At 44.7% G+C, this 20,073-nt stretch overlaps 1 protein-coding gene across 6 annotated transcripts in view; it reads right to left on the reverse strand.

The window, feature by feature from the left end:
• Positions 1–6,717: 6,717 nt before the first annotated feature.
• The window catches only part of GRIN2B (glutamate ionotropic receptor NMDA type subunit 2B), a 366,073-nt gene continuing 352,717 nt past the window's right edge, over positions 6,718–20,073 (reverse strand). For all 6 annotated transcript variants that reach the window (XM_053252651.1, XM_053252649.1, XM_053252650.1 and 3 more), the window contains 2 exons: positions 16,704–16,942; positions 6,718–10,965 (listed from right to left, as the gene is read on the reverse strand). In XM_053252651.1, coding sequence (XP_053108626.1) covers positions 9,067–10,965; positions 16,704–16,942 — 2,138 coding nt within the window. In that variant the 3' untranslated portion in view covers positions 6,718–9,066. The remainder of the gene's footprint in view (positions 10,966–16,703; positions 16,943–20,073) is intronic.

Genomic DNA, 20,073 nt, shown 5'->3' on the forward strand with positions numbered 1-20,073 from the left:
CCAGATTCTATCTCTGGGTAGGGCTGGTTACCATACCTGTTTGAGACACTGCCAGTCAGAGCAGACAATACCAATCTAGATGGACCAATGGTCTGATTCAGTAGAAGGCAGCTTCATGTGTGCATAAGTCTACACTGAACCACAATGTACATTAGAACAGTGTTTCTCAACCATCGGTCTGTGGACTGGTGCCGGTCCGCAAGGCATTGGGTACTGGTCTATGAGGCATCACTAATAAAAATCCCCACCCCACCCCAAAAAACCATTTTGGGACAGCAGGGGCCACTGGGTGCTCTCTGGAACTTATTTCCAGGCAGCCCTTGCTGCTGGTTCACATTCATTTCACTTCCTTGAAATGAACATTATCCACCGGAGAGGGCTTCCTGGAAATGAGCTCCGGAGAACTGCCCAAAATTGTTTATTGGAAGGTGCCTGGGGGTGGGGGTGGGGGCAAGGGGGGGTGACTCCCTTACTAACTGCTGGTCCAGGAAACGGCGCATGAATAATGTGCCAGTCCGTGACTCCAAAAACATTGAGAAACACTGCATTAGAAGATACCAGATTTCGAAAGCATTCATCCTGATTGAAAAGAAGCAAAACAACATGCTAGTGCCCTTGTTTTGGATACGATAGAAAGATCTGAATACTTCGTTGGTGGCTAGATGAAAAGGACGACAAGTACAAGCTCTTCCCTTTTTCTTCCTGAAGGAAAACAATTCTAAAGCTACTGTTATTCTGCATTGCTATACATGAACTCATTGCTGAGAAAGTTGGTAGATGATAAGGAAATAAAATGTTGGTGTAACAGACAAGGATTAAGACAAGGCTATTAAACAGAGAATTTTTCCAATGCTTTCAGAAAAAAGTATACATTATCTTCAAACATAAATGGGTATACTCTACCAAGAGAGCGTGCTGCTCTCATTTATTTCAATGGGACTTGTGTAGTAAAACTCCCTAGAGGTTGCCATTAGAATGCGAAACCAAACCCTGGAGTTCTGAAGCTTTGGATATGACACTGGTGTCAGAGACAACTCTGAATTTGCAATAGGGTGGTGTCAAAAGGGTTAATGATGTCAACTGGTGTGTGTGTGTGTGCGCGCGCATGCGTTCATGCGCCTACCTACCTAGTGAACTAGATAGATGGCAGTGACACATAAATAGGGAAGTGGTAAACTAGACTACTGCATCTACTTTTGATTTTATTTTGCACCTTTATAAAGTGATCTTGCTACAGTTGGAAAGGGCACAGAGATGAGCAGCCAATGATTAAGGTCTTGCAAACAAGACATGTAGAAGTGTTAAGTCAATATAATGTTACGTTAGATATAAAGGCTTGCAAAGTGCTTTTGACATGATGTGTGAGAACCCGCACATGGGAGAACAATTTTTACCAGAAGTCTCTCGAGTATAGAAGAATGTAAGAACAATTGGTGGAAGCAAAAGGTAGAGACATTCAGCTGAAACAGCTGAACTATTTTAAAAGTGACAGTGATCCACCATTAGCATGGGGTATCAAAGGAGATGGCAAATTGTCTGTCAATCATATTTTCCCCAAAAGATTCATAGCCTTTCTAAAACATGCTTTAGCCACATTCAATGTTTCATTATTCTAAGTGAATTATATTACTTAGTATTCTGACTATAAATCACCTATGGAAATATCTGATTATCAATGGGCCAGTTCAGAAAGAAAGAAAGAAAGAAAGAAAGAAAGAAAGAAAGAAAGAAAGAAAGAAAGAAAGAAAGAATTCTGGCTATTTGTTCATGCCTCAATTGTATAGTCACAAGTTCCTGCCTAACTATAGACTAAGGTGACAGACATGCTGGTGCTCAACTATACCATGGTTTGACTAGCCAGAATGCAAAACCAGCTGGCATTGTGGGTGGTTGCCATTGGAAAGATGCATTCCAGGAATCTAGCAAACAGGGTGTATGGGGGTAGGAGGGGAGGACGCATAGATTATTTTAAAATCACATTTCCAAAACAAAAAATCTGTGTCCTTTCTCCTAAGAATGTAAGACGGCATACCTAGGACTATCCTATTTTACCTCCTCCACCCCTACAAACAACTTGTTATTTGCCCAAGACACCTGCCACCTAGCAAGCTTCATGGCTGAGGAGAGGAGATCTGAAGTCTTGGCCCAGGTCTAGCACTCTGTCCATTATGCCAAACTGGCTCTTCTTCCTTTTACCTGTACTTTGAAAAGTAAAACTCAGAAAAGTCATGCCATCTTCACAATCCCCCATACATGCATACGCACGCACACACCCAAGATAATTTCACCAAAGAAACAGTGTAAGTGGAACAGAGGGAAGGGGTTACCTCTGAAGAAACCTAAACACTTCAGTGAGGTCTTATACTACAAGTTGGACATGCTAACATCCATCCTAACATGGATGTTAGACAACCCAGAATGATATATTATAACATCCCAGTAGGATATAGGCGAGCTATCAGAAGAGACAGCACTTTTTTCTTCCTTGTAGACAAAGTGGGTGGGGAAAAACATGACGTCGCTAAAATAATTTCAGAAAAGACACCGTCTTGAAATGAGGGGTGTTGCTGACAACTCAAGATGAGATAAGGAGGGAGGGAGATAGGGAGGAACAATAACTGTGGCCAGAGAAGATGAAAGAAAACAAGAACAGACCACCTAAAAGTCATCTGGTGTTTCAAACATATAGTCTCAAACATATAGTCTCTAGCAATCAATACATGTTCTAATTAAGGAAACTATTAACACCCTTTCTTCCCCACCCGCCGCCAGCCCCAAACCTCCCCCAACATGAGTCCCTTTCTTAGCACACACATAGAACATCCAGATAAACTTCCCAAACCAGCAAAAGCAACCACTGTAACAACTTCAAACACCACAGACCAAGGAAAACCACAACTCATAAGTCAACTCCCCAACCCCTTCCCTCATGCCTTTGCTTAATATGGAAATACTGTACATATAAAAAATTACCCTCTTCCCCAACCTGAATATAGCTGCTGTAATTAGCTCCTATACATATGTACACTTATATTTACATATAACCGCAATCAAATAAGCGGATGATTAAGAAAATGGCACAACATGAATACGTAACACTAACAAAAATGTTAGGAAATGTTGCATTGTTTCTGCTTTGAGAAAATGCATTTTTGAGATTTAAAAGTGTCAAGACATTTGTTGAAATATACCGATACTTAATGTTTGGAATGTGTCCATACATAATCAGGCTTTTTCCTGAAGTTATGTTTTTTTTTTTTTATATATATATATATATATATATATATATATATATATATATATATATCTCTCTCTCTCTCTCTCTCTGTGTGTGTGTGTGTGTGTGTGTGTGTGTGTGTGATGTACACACACACGCCAGTGCCTATGAAGGAAATGCAGACAGCTCAGTATGGAATAGAGGTTGGAGCTTCCAAAACTTTAATGGTGGTATTCACTTACAACCTCTCATGGTAGGAGGTTAAATAGATTGCAAGACTGATACAATAAAGATTTTATTGGGCCCAATTCAAATGACCAAACTGGCATGGTGAGTTTGCTGACTAAATGGATCAAAGCTAAGTTTGGCACATGATGAAATAATCACCCAACCCAACCCCACATAGTGAATGTGGGTTGAAATGTGAGCTGGGCATGCAATTAGGCTTCATCTAATGCAAATCTCAGCCTGGGTTCATTCAGTCTAGAGGTGTGCACTTATTGGTTTGACCTCAAATTGGTCCAGTTCACGTGGTTCAATTATGAACCGCTTTGAACTGGTTCAACAACCTGACCGGACCAGCTGGTGCGTTCGAGCAAACCGGTTCAGGGATCCGCAGTTCAGTCCAAATTTGGACCGAACCGTGGCAACTGGTTCATGCACATCCCTAATTCAGTCTATTAACACATTGTGGAAGTAGAATTTATTTTGAAGTTCATCAGGTTAAAATGTGGGTCACCTGAGTTCTCAGACATCTTTGCCTTCACATCAAGGGTCTTAAGGCAACAAAATCTGAAATAGATCTTACTTGGGGGGACTGCTCCTGGCCCATGCTCCTCCTCAGCTATGAGTCTATTGGCATGCTGATCTGGTTATCTGAATTGATTCTCAGTCTTCATGACATTGGTCCCCCCCCCCCGCCCCCCGCTTGCTGTTGTTTCCACTGCACTTTACTAATTTGTAATCTACACTACCTATAGGGTGATATAATTCACATTATTGTCAACAGTAAAGGGAATTTGGAAACATTCAGAAGCTGGAGAAGGGGCTCAAACCATTTAAAAGTAATCTTTAAAAATGAGGTGGCTAAGTCTTGTCTGAGGTTTGTATTGATGGATTCCAAAAATGGAGACCATCCATAATGGAAATGAAGTTATATGCCTGGAACTACAACTGGCGGTTATAACCCCAACCAACTTTTCCAGTGGTGAGGATGTAGGGAATATCAAGAATAGGGGATTATGGCTTGGAAGCCTATTTGGCTACAAACAGGAAAGAAGCCCTTGGGGGGACAAAGCAGGTGTCCCACTAAATTACTTTCTTCATATTTAAGCAGTATCCAGCGATATAGTGGACACATTCCACTTGGACAGACCTGGTATACTCAACTGTAGGGAAGCACTTATGGGAGAGGATGTAAAGCAAGTTAGATAGGTTTAGGTCCCTCTTCTATTAGAGTCAGGATGTAAAGGGCCTGATCTTTCAGGTAGTTTCATGCACGTGTCCCTGATGGATGTCAATGGAATGAAAGCAACACGAATCCCATTTTGGAGCAAATAGGTAATACCAAGTACAGTCATTAACAGCATGCCAACCCTTTCTGGCCAAAAGGGATATGCCTATGTTCAAAATATGGAAACAGAAGAGGCAAATCTGCTCTGGCTTTTATGGCAACAACTTCCCGGAGAACAGCGAAACAAAATGGCTCTTATGTGCACCTAAGGCTTCACTATATTGTCAAAGTTGTAGCAAGTTTATATGAAAGGAATTTGGGAAAGGGAATTCCCAGAGGATGAGGAGGGTTGCCGGAACACCTGAAGCCAAATTGGGATTGTGTTGGATTAGAATAGATTTGCATGTGCAAGGCTGTGGAGGAAAAGGGTAGCACATTTTTCTTTAACAAAAAATCTACAGATTAGTACTGTTGGAGGCACAACTCATTATTTTTGATGTTTTCGGTGTCATGCATAATATCCCCATTCACCATGTTAATGGAACACCACACATTATGGCGGGATATAACATAACACGGTGTATTGCTACATTGGTAGACATGGTATAACACCCATTACAGAAAGCCAACAATAAGTGGCCTGGCAGCATGTAATACTAAATTTTACTGTTTGGAAACCCTGACCATTTCTTTTTCTCTTTCTCTCCCTTACAAAATACATATTGGCATGGCATGGCTCCAGAAGAATTAGTATTAAGAAAATATTTCAAACATATTTTTCTAAATGAGAATATGCCAGACTAAAAATATGCCCGATATGTTATGTATGTTCAGATATATAACCCATGCATGAGGCAACAAAACTTAGTTCTCAGGAAAAAATCAATTTTATGAGATGAGAGAAATGTTAGGAACAGAATTCATTTTTCTAAGAGGGAAGAAAAAACTGAGCTAATCTGAGGTGATTAACATTCAGTTTTGTTGACCTACCATATGAAATCTCATATATTTTTGGCAAGTTAAACAGCAAACATCACTAAGCCTCCATTCTAGCACAAACAGCACCTGCTGCTAAAGTTTCCCATCATGTTCACTTGATTATTTTTAGTGAAATAACACTTGGAATTCTAAAGTACAAAATCATGATCAGTGTTCAAAGTGTCACCTACATGGGAGAAGTGATCCAGTCAACCCTCTTCCTCTTGGTCAAACAAAGGAACAATGGAAGAAACCAAGAGGCCGATTTTGTGTCAAAAGACAATACATAAGATTTCAGCAGATGGACTGTTGTTGAAAGTCCTCCAACATTTCTAGTTGTCCTTAAAAGCAGACGTTTTTCATGCTCTGTGCACGCAAATTAACATTTGTAAAGCACTTTAACATTATCAGTCCTAAACACTATATATGTAAACATGTCGTTCAATGTTCAAATTGAGCTAGGGTTAGAGAGAAAGGATGTAAGAAAATGGGAACCATCGTGAACCGTCACCCAAAACATAATTTTGGAATCATTCTGAGAGTTCAGTTAGCATCTTTTTGGTTTGTTTCTCAGTTTAATTTTCTCCAAAGTACCATTCTCTAATATTTTTTGGTTTCAGCTGAGGGATGGGAATACTGAAATAGCTGCCTGTGGCGGGCTTATCAGTAGGATCAAACCCAGCTGCTAACAAACAGTAAGAAGTAATAGAAAACTGAGGATATTTCCCAGTCTCAAGGTTTCCAAGCCAACATAACTTTGGAGAAGTCCCTGTAGTGTTGAATGATGGTCTGAACTGAACATTCAAAATGATGGTTCACTCCATCACAAAGGGAAAACATTACAGCACAATGTCTCAGGACCCAGATTCCAGAGAGGGATTGTGACATGTTACTTATAATCGAGCAAGGGAGATGATGTGCTTCCACTAGAACATGAAAGCCCTGCTAGCAAGGCTTGAGGTGATATACCACCATTTTCTAATCATGGGGGGGAAAGGTGACAGGTGCAGATTAGTAAGAGGTATTCAATGCATGCAGTTTTCTCTCATTCTTCCCCATTTCAATGGCCTGGGCCCACATAAAACTACTTCCAGATACACAGCCTGAAAGTTGTATGAAAAAACAACCTAAAACCTCTCTCCTTTCCAAACCTGAATATTCACAAGAAGAGAAGCACTAGTTTGTACAAAATGCAATAGGAAAAAAAACCCCTATATTTACAAATGAAATGAATGCCTTTTCAACTGCCTTTGTCAGAGGATTCAACCTCATCACTTTGCATTCTGCAGATTGCTAGGCAAGTATAGTTTTCCTTTACAAGGGAAAGAGGAGAGGGACCAAAAAGCATTCTGCTCCATCAGTGGTAGAGAGGGCATTGCTCCTTCTATTACTTGCTCAGTAAATCTGGAGGGGGGAATTCCCCACCTCACATAACATTCAGGACCATCCCTACCCTGTTTAAGAATCAAACGAAGCCTTCAACTGGCTTCAATGCAAGACAGGTATTTGGAGAAAGCCAACTGGGTTGTGGTGGGAAGGATACGTAAAGAGGAGAATCAGCTGCAGGAAATGTGGCTTGAAAAAAGGACGGCAGCTTCCAGTATTCAAGGTCTGAGTGTGCCTCCACATACATTCATTCCTACTGCAAAGTGCCCGATCTATCTAAAGAGCATTTTTCACCAACAGACCCATGAACAGGTGAGATGCTTTGCCACATATTTGGGAATCAACAGTGGACCTGTTGCCCTTACCTGAGGGTTCCTGCTGTAAATGAAACCATCTCACTTCTACCATCACTTCCATGTATTAAGTTTAATTTGCATTTATGATTATTCCTTAGCAGGAAACCTGCTGTCACTAATATTGGATGCACTGAGAAGAGGACCAAGATACCTCTGAAGTTGCTAAATAGGACCACTTTTCCAGTTGAGGACCTGCTGGTCTCCTCCACAACTATCTTCCCCCTATCTTTCCACCTCTGCTCTCCAGTCCCCACCCTAGCATCTGTGGGATCTGATTCTTCGTCTCCTCATGCCCTGTGGAAGACAAGCCATGTATTTCCACAACACTATAATTATCAAATATAAGTATATATTCAATAAATACACATATACACATGTCTGAGTTGTGCAGCCAGATCCTTCTTCTGGCCTCATGCCCACCACCAAATCCAACACCATTACCAGCAGCTTCTCCCACTTTCCATTCAGAGGAAGAACTTCAACACCCTAGCAGCAGTAGCAGAGAAAGCATTTCCCCGTGTTCGTCTTCCACAATTGCTTTGTATGACAGGCAAGAGGAAGAAAATATGGCTGAGACTTCTCCCTCCCAGGTTAAATCTGTGGGAACAAGGTTTCCTAAACAAGGGGGCAGAGTTACCAGCCCCACCTTTCTTGTCACCCTTTGCTTTCCTATGAGTTGCAAAGGCTTTCTCTGCTGGGCTTGTCAACTGAATCTCTAATGGATCATAATTCATTTGGTTTTCCTTGCCAGATGTTTCATGTACATTCTTCTTCATGTAAGCTTGGACAAAAGCCAATCCACATCTAAGGTTCCATGATTTCAAAATTAACAATGAGTTGTTCATGAATAAGGTAAAACCTGTCATTCTCCCCTCAGTTGGGACTCCACATTTTAATTCTCCCACGACTTTTGCTGAGAGATTACCTGATCTCACGGACTTCTATCATTTCAACTCATCTTTCAAAAGTGCTCTCACTGGGTTACTATGACTGGACTACTGGCCAGATCTGCATACACCTCAAACTTCCCCTCCCCATGGTAAATATCCCAAGATATCAATACATTGTTTTCTTCAGTATATATGCAACTACATATTTCAGCCTTTAACCCACAAAGTCTTCACAAAAGAACTGAATGAATCTTTTCATGTAATCAACATATACTGTATTGAGCTGATCCCACACTATTTGTGTCCCACTGATTTTGCTTAAAAAAACAAATATAAGATGACCTACATCTTCTTGGTGCCTGTTCAGTCTCTTCGACTCGCCACGTTACACCACGTTCTCATCTCCATATTAACCACCCCTGTTTGGTGCTAAGAAAACCCCAAGCTCTGTGGCTGTTACCCCTCACTCATGTGTTGAATTCACCTCAACCATGCCTTGCCTTTCCAACCATGAAAACACAAGCTAAGCTACTAAGCTCTGACATGTGATGGCCAGGAATGGAATTGTGACTGGGTACATGAAAAGAGAGAAACAGGGGTTGGGGAGCGGGGAAAGAAAGAGGTGGCACTTCTCATCAGTGCTGCCGAAGCAGAACTCCAGTATTCCACAAAGAAAAAAAGAGTAGCAGAAGAGTAGCAAATGGGAACTAGGTCTGAACCCACCACCTGCCCCTCCCACACTTCACATTTCCTGCACCATCCCCTCCCATGCTTTTTCCCCATCACTCAGACATCAGACTCAATACTGGAAAGTTTCTCATAAACATGCCCGTTGCTGGAGCCATTGAAAGCCCTGGGGTTTTTGTTGTTAGGCACACAGGGGTTGGACTGGTTCCCTATACAGATGTCCTTCTGGAAACGGGCTGGCACAGCCCCATGAAGGGCTGAGACCACCGGCTTGTTGGTGGTGACAATGGCTCGGAAGTCTGGCCTGGCCTTGGGCCCTCCTGCCACCACAGGCTGCCTGAAGAAATAGGATTTGCTGCCATGGAGCAAGCACTGGTCATCCCCAAAAGTGGGGATGAAAGGGTTTTGAGTGACCCGGTCGGGGTAGAGCGACTTGCTGAGCATGTAACCACCACCAATGCCAGGATTGTTGTGGTGGTGGTGGCTGGGGGCGGGCACTGAGGACTTGTTGTTGGCAAAAGGGGCCTCGCTTGCTGGCATCTCAAACATATGGGCATAGGGGCTTCCCTCCAAAAAGCGGCCCTTGTCCTTCAGGCTCACGCTGCGGGGGGCCAGGGCTGCGTCTTCCTTTTGCAGATCCACAAACGTGTCATAGGAGTGCTGCCGGCGGAGCTTGTTGCGGTTCTTCTTCTGCACCTTGGAGGCAGAGTTGGAAGGGCTCTGAGGATACTTGGTAGTGGAGGTGCTGCTTGCCACGGGCACAGGAGCAGAGGGCTGGTCCAGCTCTTGGAGGGAGTTGTCCTCACTGATGTCATAGAGGTTGCCTGCCTTCTTGCAAGCTTCGCACCGGATGCATGGCTGGCGGGTGGAGTTCTGCCCCACCACAGTTGGGGTATAGTTATGCAGCTTTGATGGGCAACTGCGGCAATAATTAGCCCCTGGGCGCTCCTCCCAATCCAGATTGGTGAGGTTTTTCTCCCATGGGGCGGGTACCCCACTCACACCACTGTGCTTGTGCTCATTGTTTGCTCCAAAGTCCCCCGACCCATGCTTGTGGTGGGTCCTATTAGTACACGTCCCTGCTCCCCCTATAGCGTCACGCTTGAAGTCATCGCCCCGCTCTTTATAGATATCAGTCAGATCCACGTGCTCCCAGTGCGGTGAGTTCTCCTTGGCCCGGAACTGGTCCAAATAGAAATCCCTTAGCCCTTCCTTGTCCCTGAAGTAGCGCTTGTGATCAGGGGAGCGGGGACGCCGGCGATAGGCCAATTCAATCTCATCAAACTCTCTCCGTGACTTCGCCGAGGCTGGGCGCTTCTTTAAACTATCCTTGTACTGCTGCTTCCGCCGCTTGGCAGCATTGCCCTCAATGTTGCCATAAGTCACTGTGTGGGTGGAAATGTCCGAGACATCCGAACGGATCAAGTCGTCGTGTGCCCCTCCACCACTGTATCGGTCACTCTTGAAAGACAGCTTGCCATAGAGGTCGCCCAGCTGGCCATGTTTGGCTGGGGGCAGACCAATATCCAATGGCTTCTTACTGAGGGACCGAGGCTGTGCAGAGAAAGGTGGGTTGTCACAGTCGTAGAGTCCATCGATGGAGCTGGCACTACCTATGCTATGAGGGCGATGGTGGTGGTGATAATGGTCTTGATACACATTACTTTCTTTCAGCTGCAGATTGCCAAAGGTCCTTTCTACCTCACTAATATAATCACTGAAAAGGTTCTCCTCACAAGGGGGGTTGTTGTAAGACTTGCAGTCAGAGTGAGTGAAGCTGCGGCGATGCTCAGAGATGTCATAGACAGATGATTCGCGGCGGATGAAATCCAGGGCACTTTGTGGTGAGCCATTGACACCTGACAGGTTGGCCATGTTCTTTGCTGTACGGAGAAGGCGCAGAATGTTGGAATGGGTATTGTTCATGGTGGCTGTGGGAGAGTTCATAGAAGACTGACGGTCTTCGATCGCTACTCCATGGATGCAGCTGTAAATACCCTGCAATCAAAACAAAAAAAGAGGTTAGCAGAAGAGAGCTCCAGTAGAGAAGCTGCAGAGCTTGCAGAACTGAGGAAGAGAAAATACTGAGAAATCTTGCCTTTTGCTTGAGAGAATCCTACATTAGTTAGCATTTTGATATCATGAGGCAGTGAGACAGCCCTGCCTGCCACCACCCTTTCACTTTTGCCCCCTTGAGCTCAGACCCTCCATTTTCTCCCCTTCATCATTACATTGCAAAACATTCAGCAATCTGTTCACTGAAGCTCTTTACTGAAGGGGTGAGAATTTGTCTTAGGCATGGCTGCAGGTATCTCTGAAGGATCGGGTGTGCAGCTCAGAGGTGCTTTTGAATCATGCATTACTTTTGGGTGCCAGGAATTGTGTTTCATCAGTTTCACCTTAGAAAACAGCTACAATCTTTTCTCAGTTTTAAGGACTTGACTACTGGTCTTCTCTGTTCAGATAATGTTTCAGAGAGATGACTGCAATGGTGCGGTTCTTAAAAATAATTCTGAAGGCCTAGCCATTAGGGGTGTGCAATTCGGTATTTTCGGTGTTTCGGTCTGGACCCGAACCGAAACACCCCTGTTCTGTTCTGTGCCCAAATTTTGCTCACCCGAATCACCCCCGATTCGGTTCAGATTCGGATTTACCTGAATCTGAATCCGAATCGATTCGGGTAAGAAAAACGGGTCCTGGGGCCAAAAGAGTGGGGTGGGGTGGTAGTGCCCAATGGGTGGAGGCTACCACCCAAATTTCAGGGGGAGTGGGCAAAGGGCTGATTTTTGGTGATTTTTTGAAGTTTTAGTGTCTTTGGGGCAGAAAGTGGGATCTGGGCCAGAAGAATGGGGTGGGGTGGTAGTGCCTAATGGGTGGAGGCTACCACCCCAATTGCAGAGTGATTGGGCAGAGGGCTGATTTTTGGTGAATTTCTGAAGTTTACGCGTTTTTAAGGTTTTCCCCCCATTAGGTAGAATGGGGGGTGTATCGCTTCATGTCGGGGGGAAAGGGGTGGCCTAGAGCGGTGTGGGGTTGGTGGTAGTGCCGGGTAGGGGCAAGGAAGCTACCTGAATTTTTTCAAAGGATTTGGGCAGAGGGCTGATTTTTGGTTAATTGTTGAAGTTCATGTCTTTAAGGTTTAGATTCTATGATAGCAAATTAGAGTGGATTCATGGTGTGTCATTGAAAATCTTATTTGCTATCATAGAATCCACACTCAGAATACCTCAGAAACAATAGAACCCTGTACGCCATGGGTTAGAAACCCATGGGGGTGGTTGGCACCCTATGTGCACTACAACACCACCACTCGCTCTGGGTCACCCCAGCACCCCCAAGTGCACTTATGGGGCTGCTGAAAGCTCCATTCTATTATAACATGAGGAAAAACCTTAAAGACGCGTAAACTTCAACAATTAACCAAAAATCAGCCCTCTGCCCAAATCCTTTGAAAAAATTCAGGTAGCTTCCTTGCCCCTACCCGGCACTACCACCAATCCCACACCGCTCTAGGCCACCCCTTTCCCCGCGAAGTGAAGCGATACACCCTCCATTATACTTAATGGTGGGAAACCTTAAAGACGCGTAAACTTCAGAAATTCACCAAAAATCAGCCCTCTGCCCAATCACTCTGCAATTGGGGTGGTAGCCTCCACCCATTAGGCACTACCACCCCACCCCACTCTTTTGGCCCAGATCCCACGTTATGCCCCCTATCTGCCCCAAAGACACTAAAACTTCAGAAATTCACCAAAAATCAGCCCTTTGCCCGATCCCTCTGCAATTGGGGTGGTAACCTCCACCCATTAGGCACTACCACCCCACCTGACTCTTTTGGCCCCAGGACCTTAAAGTAAAAGGAAAGCAATTTCTGCATTGAAATCAATGGAGGCAAAAAGGCGGGAAATTCAAAGAGACGTCAAACTGAAAACAGAGGGGGAAGAAGAAGACAAGGCTGGCACTTTTCTAGGGCACAAAAAGGAGACCCAAAACACCTGAAAAATTCGGACCCAAAACAGGGGTGATTCGTTTCGGGTCCGAAAATTATCGGGTCTCATCATGGGTGATTCGGTTCAGCTCCGAATCACCCGAAATTGGTCATTTCGGGCACAGATCATTCTGTGCCCGAAACGTTTTGCACATCCCTACTAGCCATTGCAGATTCCATTGATATGATGGAAGGCACTGGCTGCTGGGATGACATTGGACTAAGGCTTACTGCATTCGCTTCCAGTGGCCACAATTCCAAGTGTCTGTTACTACCGATAATGTATCCATACCTGGCTCTAGCAGGACATGAGATCATGAAGGGAGCTGTTGAACCAGCAAAAAGCTGGTGATAGCTGAAGCTGTGATATAGCCAACAAGTGTCTTACCCCTTCCTGGACCTTTAGGCCAGTCTTGCTCCAGAAGATGCATCTGAGCTGCCTCCTCACCCACCACCTGAGTAGCCCCATCAGAAGAGAAGCCCTGAGCAGTTGGGCACCTTTGGAAAAGGTGCAGCATTGCCTCCATTTCTAGGGATTTGGGGGTGGTGGAGGGAGGTTCTAATAGAGTTGCCATGCCCCCTGAAATTTTGGGTTTCATCCAGATTTTAAGCATCTCACCCAGATTGCTTAGCCCACCCAGATTCGCCTGGATTTCATCTTTCATTAAAAAAAAAAAAAAAGCTACACTCTAGCCCTTGTAGAAGTGGAGTTATGGAGCAAAACGTGCAGTCACTATTCTGCTCAGAAATTATTTTCAAGCCAATTTACATAATATGCAAATTAGGCACCAGATTTGGAAAGCTAGAATATGGAAACTTTTGGTTCTAAGAATGGAGTAAGCGCCTTGTGGGGGGGCTAGAGCTCCTGTGCTCCTCTGAGGGGGGCATCTGTAGGGGAGGAAACAAGCTCTGGCTGCTCTGTAGGCTCTAAGGGGTTTTTGTCGGGGCTGGGGAACTCTGTTGGGGCATGCTCCTCCACCTCTGGGTTGGTCCTGGCATAATGCCCTAAATGAGGCCTACCCCCCACCCTCTTTGCAAGTATTTCTTACGATACTGAGAACAGGACAGCAGAAACATAAGACTACTCAAGTTTGAGATTGCCAGGCCAGGGTTTAGAAAAGCAGAAAGTATTAGTCCACTGGCAAAGCCTTCCCATCCCTCTGCTCAGTCTCCAGTGCCTGTTATTCATCTTAATCATAGCTACTGACCCACAATTAGGGATGTGCGAAACATTTCGGATACAAAATGTTTTGTACCCCAAACAGCCCGTTTCAGGTGTTTTTTAGACAAAACAAAACACCCATTTTCCAGATACAAAAGTTTTGTATACAAAACAAAATGTCCCTGTTTCGGCTAGAAAACGTTTTGTTGTTTTGGACCTCCATTTTGTGGCGATCTCTGAGTCAGTCTCCATTTTCTGTTTGACATCTCTTTGAATTTCCCACCCTTCCAGCCTTCTGATCGGTGACATAGGCTGAGCAGCTCAGCATAGGCTGAGCTGCTAACGATTCCCTCCTTGTTCCCCATTGGCTCTTTTGCCTCTTGCCACTCTTTACTGACCCCACATTGGCCAGGGAAAGGGTTGAAGAAGGGGCAAGGGTGTGGCGGGGTAGGGTGGTAGTGCCCTAATGGGTGCCTGCCAGGCTGCCACAACCTAGATTCCAAAGGAATTGGGCAAAGGGCTGATTATTTGTGATTTGTTGAAATTTATGTGTCTTTAAGATCCCCCCCAGGAAATAATGGAGGTTTCAGCAGCCCCGTAACTCCACCTGGGGGGACTGGGGTGGCCCAGAACGAGTGGTGATGTAGTGCACATAGGGTGCCAACCACGCCCATGGGTTGCTAATCCCATGTGTAGAGAGTGTAGATTCTCTGGTAGCATATGAGATTTTCAATGACAAACCATGAATCCACTTTCATATCCTACCAGAGAATCTGCACTCAAAACATCTCAGAAACAACAGAACCCATTACCCCATGGGTTAGCAACCCATGCGGGTGGTTGGCACCCTATGTGCTCTACACCACCACTCGCTCTGGGCCACCTCAGTGCCCCCCAAGTGCAGTTATGGGGCTGCTGCAAGCACCATCATTCCCTATGGGAAAGAACCTTAAAGACACGTAAACGCCATTAAATCTTTAAAAACCAGCCCTCTGCCCAATTCCTTTGAAATAGTTCTGGCAGCTTCCTTGCCCCCACTGGGCACTACCACTCACTCTATTCTGCTCGAGGCCACCCCTTTCCCCCTGACGTGAAGCTATACCTTTGCCGAAACCTCCATTATTCCCTATAGGAAAAATCTTAAATTTTAAAAATACACCAAAAACCAGCCCTTTGCCCAATTCCTCTGAAATTTGGGTGGTAGCTTTCACCCATTGGGCACTGCCACCTCCACCCACTAGTTTTGCCCCCGGGCCATTTTTTAAAATGCAAAATGTTTCAGATTTGAATTTTGCAATTTCGAACAAAGAACAAAATTGGGGTGTTTCGGATTTGGGCCAAAAACAAAACAGAAGAAGAAGAAAAACGCACAACCTTACCCACAATGCTGAATGAGTTCCAAAATCTCTTCCCCAGTCCATGACAAAGAATCTGAATAACATTTACAAAACAGATTCCCCGCCCCACCAACCAAAATAATTTTGCCTCACTTTTTCCAATATCTGAATTTGGCTTTTCTAGCAACAGAATTTGGTGTTTAAAGGCATTTCTCAATCTGGATCACAGTTTTGTAACTAAGACCCTAGGTTGTCAAACAAAATTACCTACAGATGAAAGATTCCATGTTCTTAGGATTTCTTGAAAGGTTAAGATGTTATGTCCAAACCACATTTGACAGGGGAAAGGGTCAAACTTGAGAATTTATGGTGTGAAAGACTGATTTCACACGAGCATCTAATTCCATAAAGCAACAACACCCATGCAGTAATACTGATGTGACCCAGCAACACAGCCTTGTGCAGTTCAGAGGCTCCACTGCTGGCTAGGACTGAGGGATGGCTCCTCTTTCACATTTACCATAGCTGACAATAGGAGCCCCCTGTGTGTGCAGGGCTCTGAATCAAAGCCATATTTAGTAACACACTAAATTCCATCAGAGCTTATGCTATTAGGATGTAAAACTATCAACTATCTACAGGACAGAGAAGGAGTAGAATTCAGAAATGTGAGGTGATGAAAGAGAAAGAAAGAGCATTTGGGGATTCAAATTTATTTATAACCGAGGCAAAGGGAATTCACAGAAATTACTTGCCTGGGGAAAAGCTTTAGGTAGAAATGCCCTTTTTATCCTTCAAAAATATCTACCCAGAAACCTTGGGGAAAGTCACACAGAAGTCACAGACTTTGCAAAATTGCCCACAGGGATTCACTCCAGAGTAAAAACAACAACAAAACCACTGTAACTTTTGAGCCTATATGGCCAGAGAGCGGACAAAACCCCCCACCCTTTTTCCTACTTAAATTGGCCTAAGCCATTGTCCTAACATTTGTCATCCTCCCAAACTTCCAACGCTACATGATTTCCTTCAGATTCTCTTTCAAGGCCATACGATATGCCTCTCTATTCCAAATGAGGCCCCAAATGACAAAATAGGTGAAAGGGAAATGATGAAAGCCCACTGACTGCTTGAAAACATAATAGACAACTGGAGACAAGAACCTGTGCTGCTGAGGGTGGTTGGCATGGCCGTGACAGTTAAGCAAGAGTTTCCCCTCTCTGCCTTTCCTTTGGCTGAGAGTACTTACCCTGCTGATGGAGAAGACTACGCCAGGCTTGCCAGAGCAGACACCCATGAAGCAGTGGCGGAACTGCCAATAGAAAAGGTGTTCGCAGATGAAGGTGATGAGGCTGAGGGCCATGGCTGCTCCCAACATATAGAAGACGCCTGCCATGTTATCGATGTCCAGTTGGCTGCTCATTACCTCGTTCTTCTCATTGTGGCAAATGCCAGTAAGCCACAGAGCTTCTAGCTCCTCCATCTCCCCTGTAAAATAGGTGGGAGGAAATGAAAGTGAACAAGAGATGAGATTCAGGGCAGTGATTTGGTAAGTCCGAGAGTTTCTTTGACTACTTCTTATTTTAAAAAGACTGGCCAAGACCCTAAGGCTGCACTTGTGAGGGGACACTGAGCCAGCACAAGACTGCTGTGCTAGCTAGTTCTGCTAAGTCTGCAGCTGTACTACTGCTACACTAGCTCAGACGTATCTGCTAGGGGTGTGTGAGCTGGCTCGGCTCAAAGGCTTGTGCTCGGACTGAACCAGCCCAATGCTGGGATGAGTTTTGAGTCAAACCAAGCCCAGTTTGAAAACCCGCCTCTCAAGCCAGCTCAAGGGGATCGACAGGAATACTTGCAAAGGGAAATCCAGCAAGGATACAAGTGTTTTTGCAATAGTTCTTTGTTTTTTTAAAGGGGGGGGGAGAAATGTAGTCTTTATCTTTAAAAACAAGTCACCACTGGCAGCAGGGGCAGCAGAGGTGGGGGCTCCTTCCACACACACACTCCTGCTGGCCTCTCAAATGACAGGCCAGGTAAGCTGCAGCCCATTTCAGGCCTCTTTGCATGTGCGGTCACTCTAATGGCAGTCGCGTGTGCGCAGAGGCCCGAAATGAGTCACAGCCTGCCCGCTTGTCAGTTGTGGGGGCCAGTGCGGGGGCAAGATGGAAGGAGCACCCTGCCTCAGTCGTCCCGGCTGCTGTCGGCTTGTTTTTGAAAGACAAAGACTACCTTTTTCTTCCCCAGCCCCCATTTACTATTGCAAAAGCCCTTTACTTGTAAACAGGAATCCTTGTCGGATTCCCCTTTACAAGTATACCCACTGAACCCCTTGAGCCACCTTGCAAGGTGGCTCAACTGCCAGACCAGATCAGGCACAATCAAGCCCAAGCCTCCCGGGGCAGCTCAAATCCAGTGCAGATTCAAGCCAAACTGGGAAAACCATTTCCGTGCACATCCATAATATCTGAACTTGTCGAACTATGTGCACAACTGGTGGCAGGCCGGGAACGTTTGTACAAGAGTGAAACAACACAACAGCACAAGAGTGCAGTTCCCCAAATCCCCATCCTTTAGTGCAGCTACACAGTTTTCTTGCAATAGCACAACTTGTTCGTTGCATAACAAGCACAGTGTTAGTCAGGGTATCCACCACTCTTCTCCCCCCCCCCCAAAAAAGCTTCATAGTCTTCATCCTGCTGGCCCTCACAACAACTCTTTGTGATTGGCCAATATTATTCCCAGTTTAAATATGAAGAAATGAAGCTGGGACTGATTTGCAAAGGGCACCAGCAAATCCATGTCTAAAAGGAGGATCTGAAATCAGGCCTGGATGGTGAGGTCATATAAGTGTTCTACCCACTAGACCAGGGGCAGACAACCTTGATTCTCCAGGTGTTGTAGAACTACAATACCCATCATAAGAACATAAGAAAAGCCGTGCTGGATGAGTCCCAAGATCTATCTATAGCATTCTGTTTCACACAGTGGCCCACCAGATGCCTCTGGGAAGCTCACAGGCAAGAACTGAAAGCATGTTGAGAGTGTCAACAAGTGTGTGGATAAAGGTGATCCAGTTGACATAGTATATCTGAACTTCCAAAAAGCTTTCGACAGTTCCTCATCAAAGACTCCTGAGAAAACTTTGCAGTAATGGGATAAGGGGACAAGTACATGTGTGGGTTGCTAACTGGTTGAAGGACAGGAAACAGAGGGTAGGGATAAATTGAGAATTTTCACAATGGAGGGAAGAAGTGGGGTCCCTCAGGGAACTGTACTGGGACTGGTGCTTTTTAATTTATTCATAAATGATCTAGAAGTAGGGGTAAGCAACGAGGTGGCCAAATGTGCAGATGATACCAAACTCTTTTGGGTAGTGAAATCCAAAATGGATTGTGAGGAGCTCCAAAAGGATCTCTCCAAACTGGGTGAGTGGGCGACAAAATGGCAAATGCAGTTCAGTGTTGGCAAGTGTAAAGTGATGCACATTGGGAGGAAAAATCCGAACTTCAAGTATATGTTGATGGGATCTAAGCTATCAGTGACTGACCAGGAGAGGGATCTTGGGGTCGTGGTGGACAGCTCATTGAAAGTGTTGACTCAATGTGCGGCAGCTGTTAAAAAGGCCAATTCCATGCTTGAAATCCTTAGGAAGGGGTTTGAAAATAAAACTGCTAATATTATAATGCCCTTATACAAAACTATGGTGCGGCCACACTTGGAGTACTGCGTACAATTCTGGACATTGTAGAACTGGAAAAGGTGTAGAAGAGGGCAACCAAGATGATCAGGGGCCTAGAGCACCTTTCTTATGAGGCAAGGCTACAACACCTGGGGCTATTTAGTTTAGAAAAAAGACAACTGCGGGGAAACATGATAGAGGTCTATAAAATCATGCATAGTGTGGAGAAAGTGGATAGAGAGAAATTCTTCTTCCTCTCACATAACACTAGAACCAGGGGTCAATTGATTGCCGGGAAATTTAGGACTAGCAAAATAGTTTTGTACAAGGGCATTATGATATTAGCAGTTTTATTTTCAAACCCCTTCCTAAGGATTTCAAACATGGAATTTGCCTTTTTCACTGCTGCCACACATTGAGTCAACACTTTCAACAAGCTGTCCACCACAACCCCAAGATTCCTCTCCTGGTCAGTCAGTGACAGCTCAGTCACCACCAGTGTATATGTGAAGTTGGGGTTTATTGACTCAATATGCATCACTTTACATTTGCTTACATTGAACCGCATTTGCCATTTTGTTGCCCACTCCCCTAGTTTGGAGAGCTCTTTTTGGAGCTCTTCACAATCTGTTTTAGATTTCACTACCCTAAATAGTTTAGTTTAGATTTAGAATAGAATAGTTTAGATTTCACTACCCTAAATAGTTTGGTGTCATCTGCAAATTTGGCCACTTCACTGCTTACCCCAACTTCTAAATCATTTGTGAACAAGTTAAAGAGCACTGGTCCCAGTACAGATCCCTGGGGGACCCCACTTCTTATTTCCCTCCATTTAGAGAACTGTCCATTTATTCCTACCCTCTGTTTCCTGTCCTTCACACATGAACCTGTCCCCTTATTGCATGACTGCTACGTTTTCTCAAGAGTCTTTGATGAGGAA

Source organism: Hemicordylus capensis, chromosome 5, assembly GCF_027244095.1.
Source record: "Hemicordylus capensis ecotype Gifberg chromosome 5, rHemCap1.1.pri, whole genome shotgun sequence".
NCBI classification, from domain to species: Eukaryota; Metazoa; Chordata; class Lepidosauria; order Squamata; family Cordylidae; genus Hemicordylus; species Hemicordylus capensis.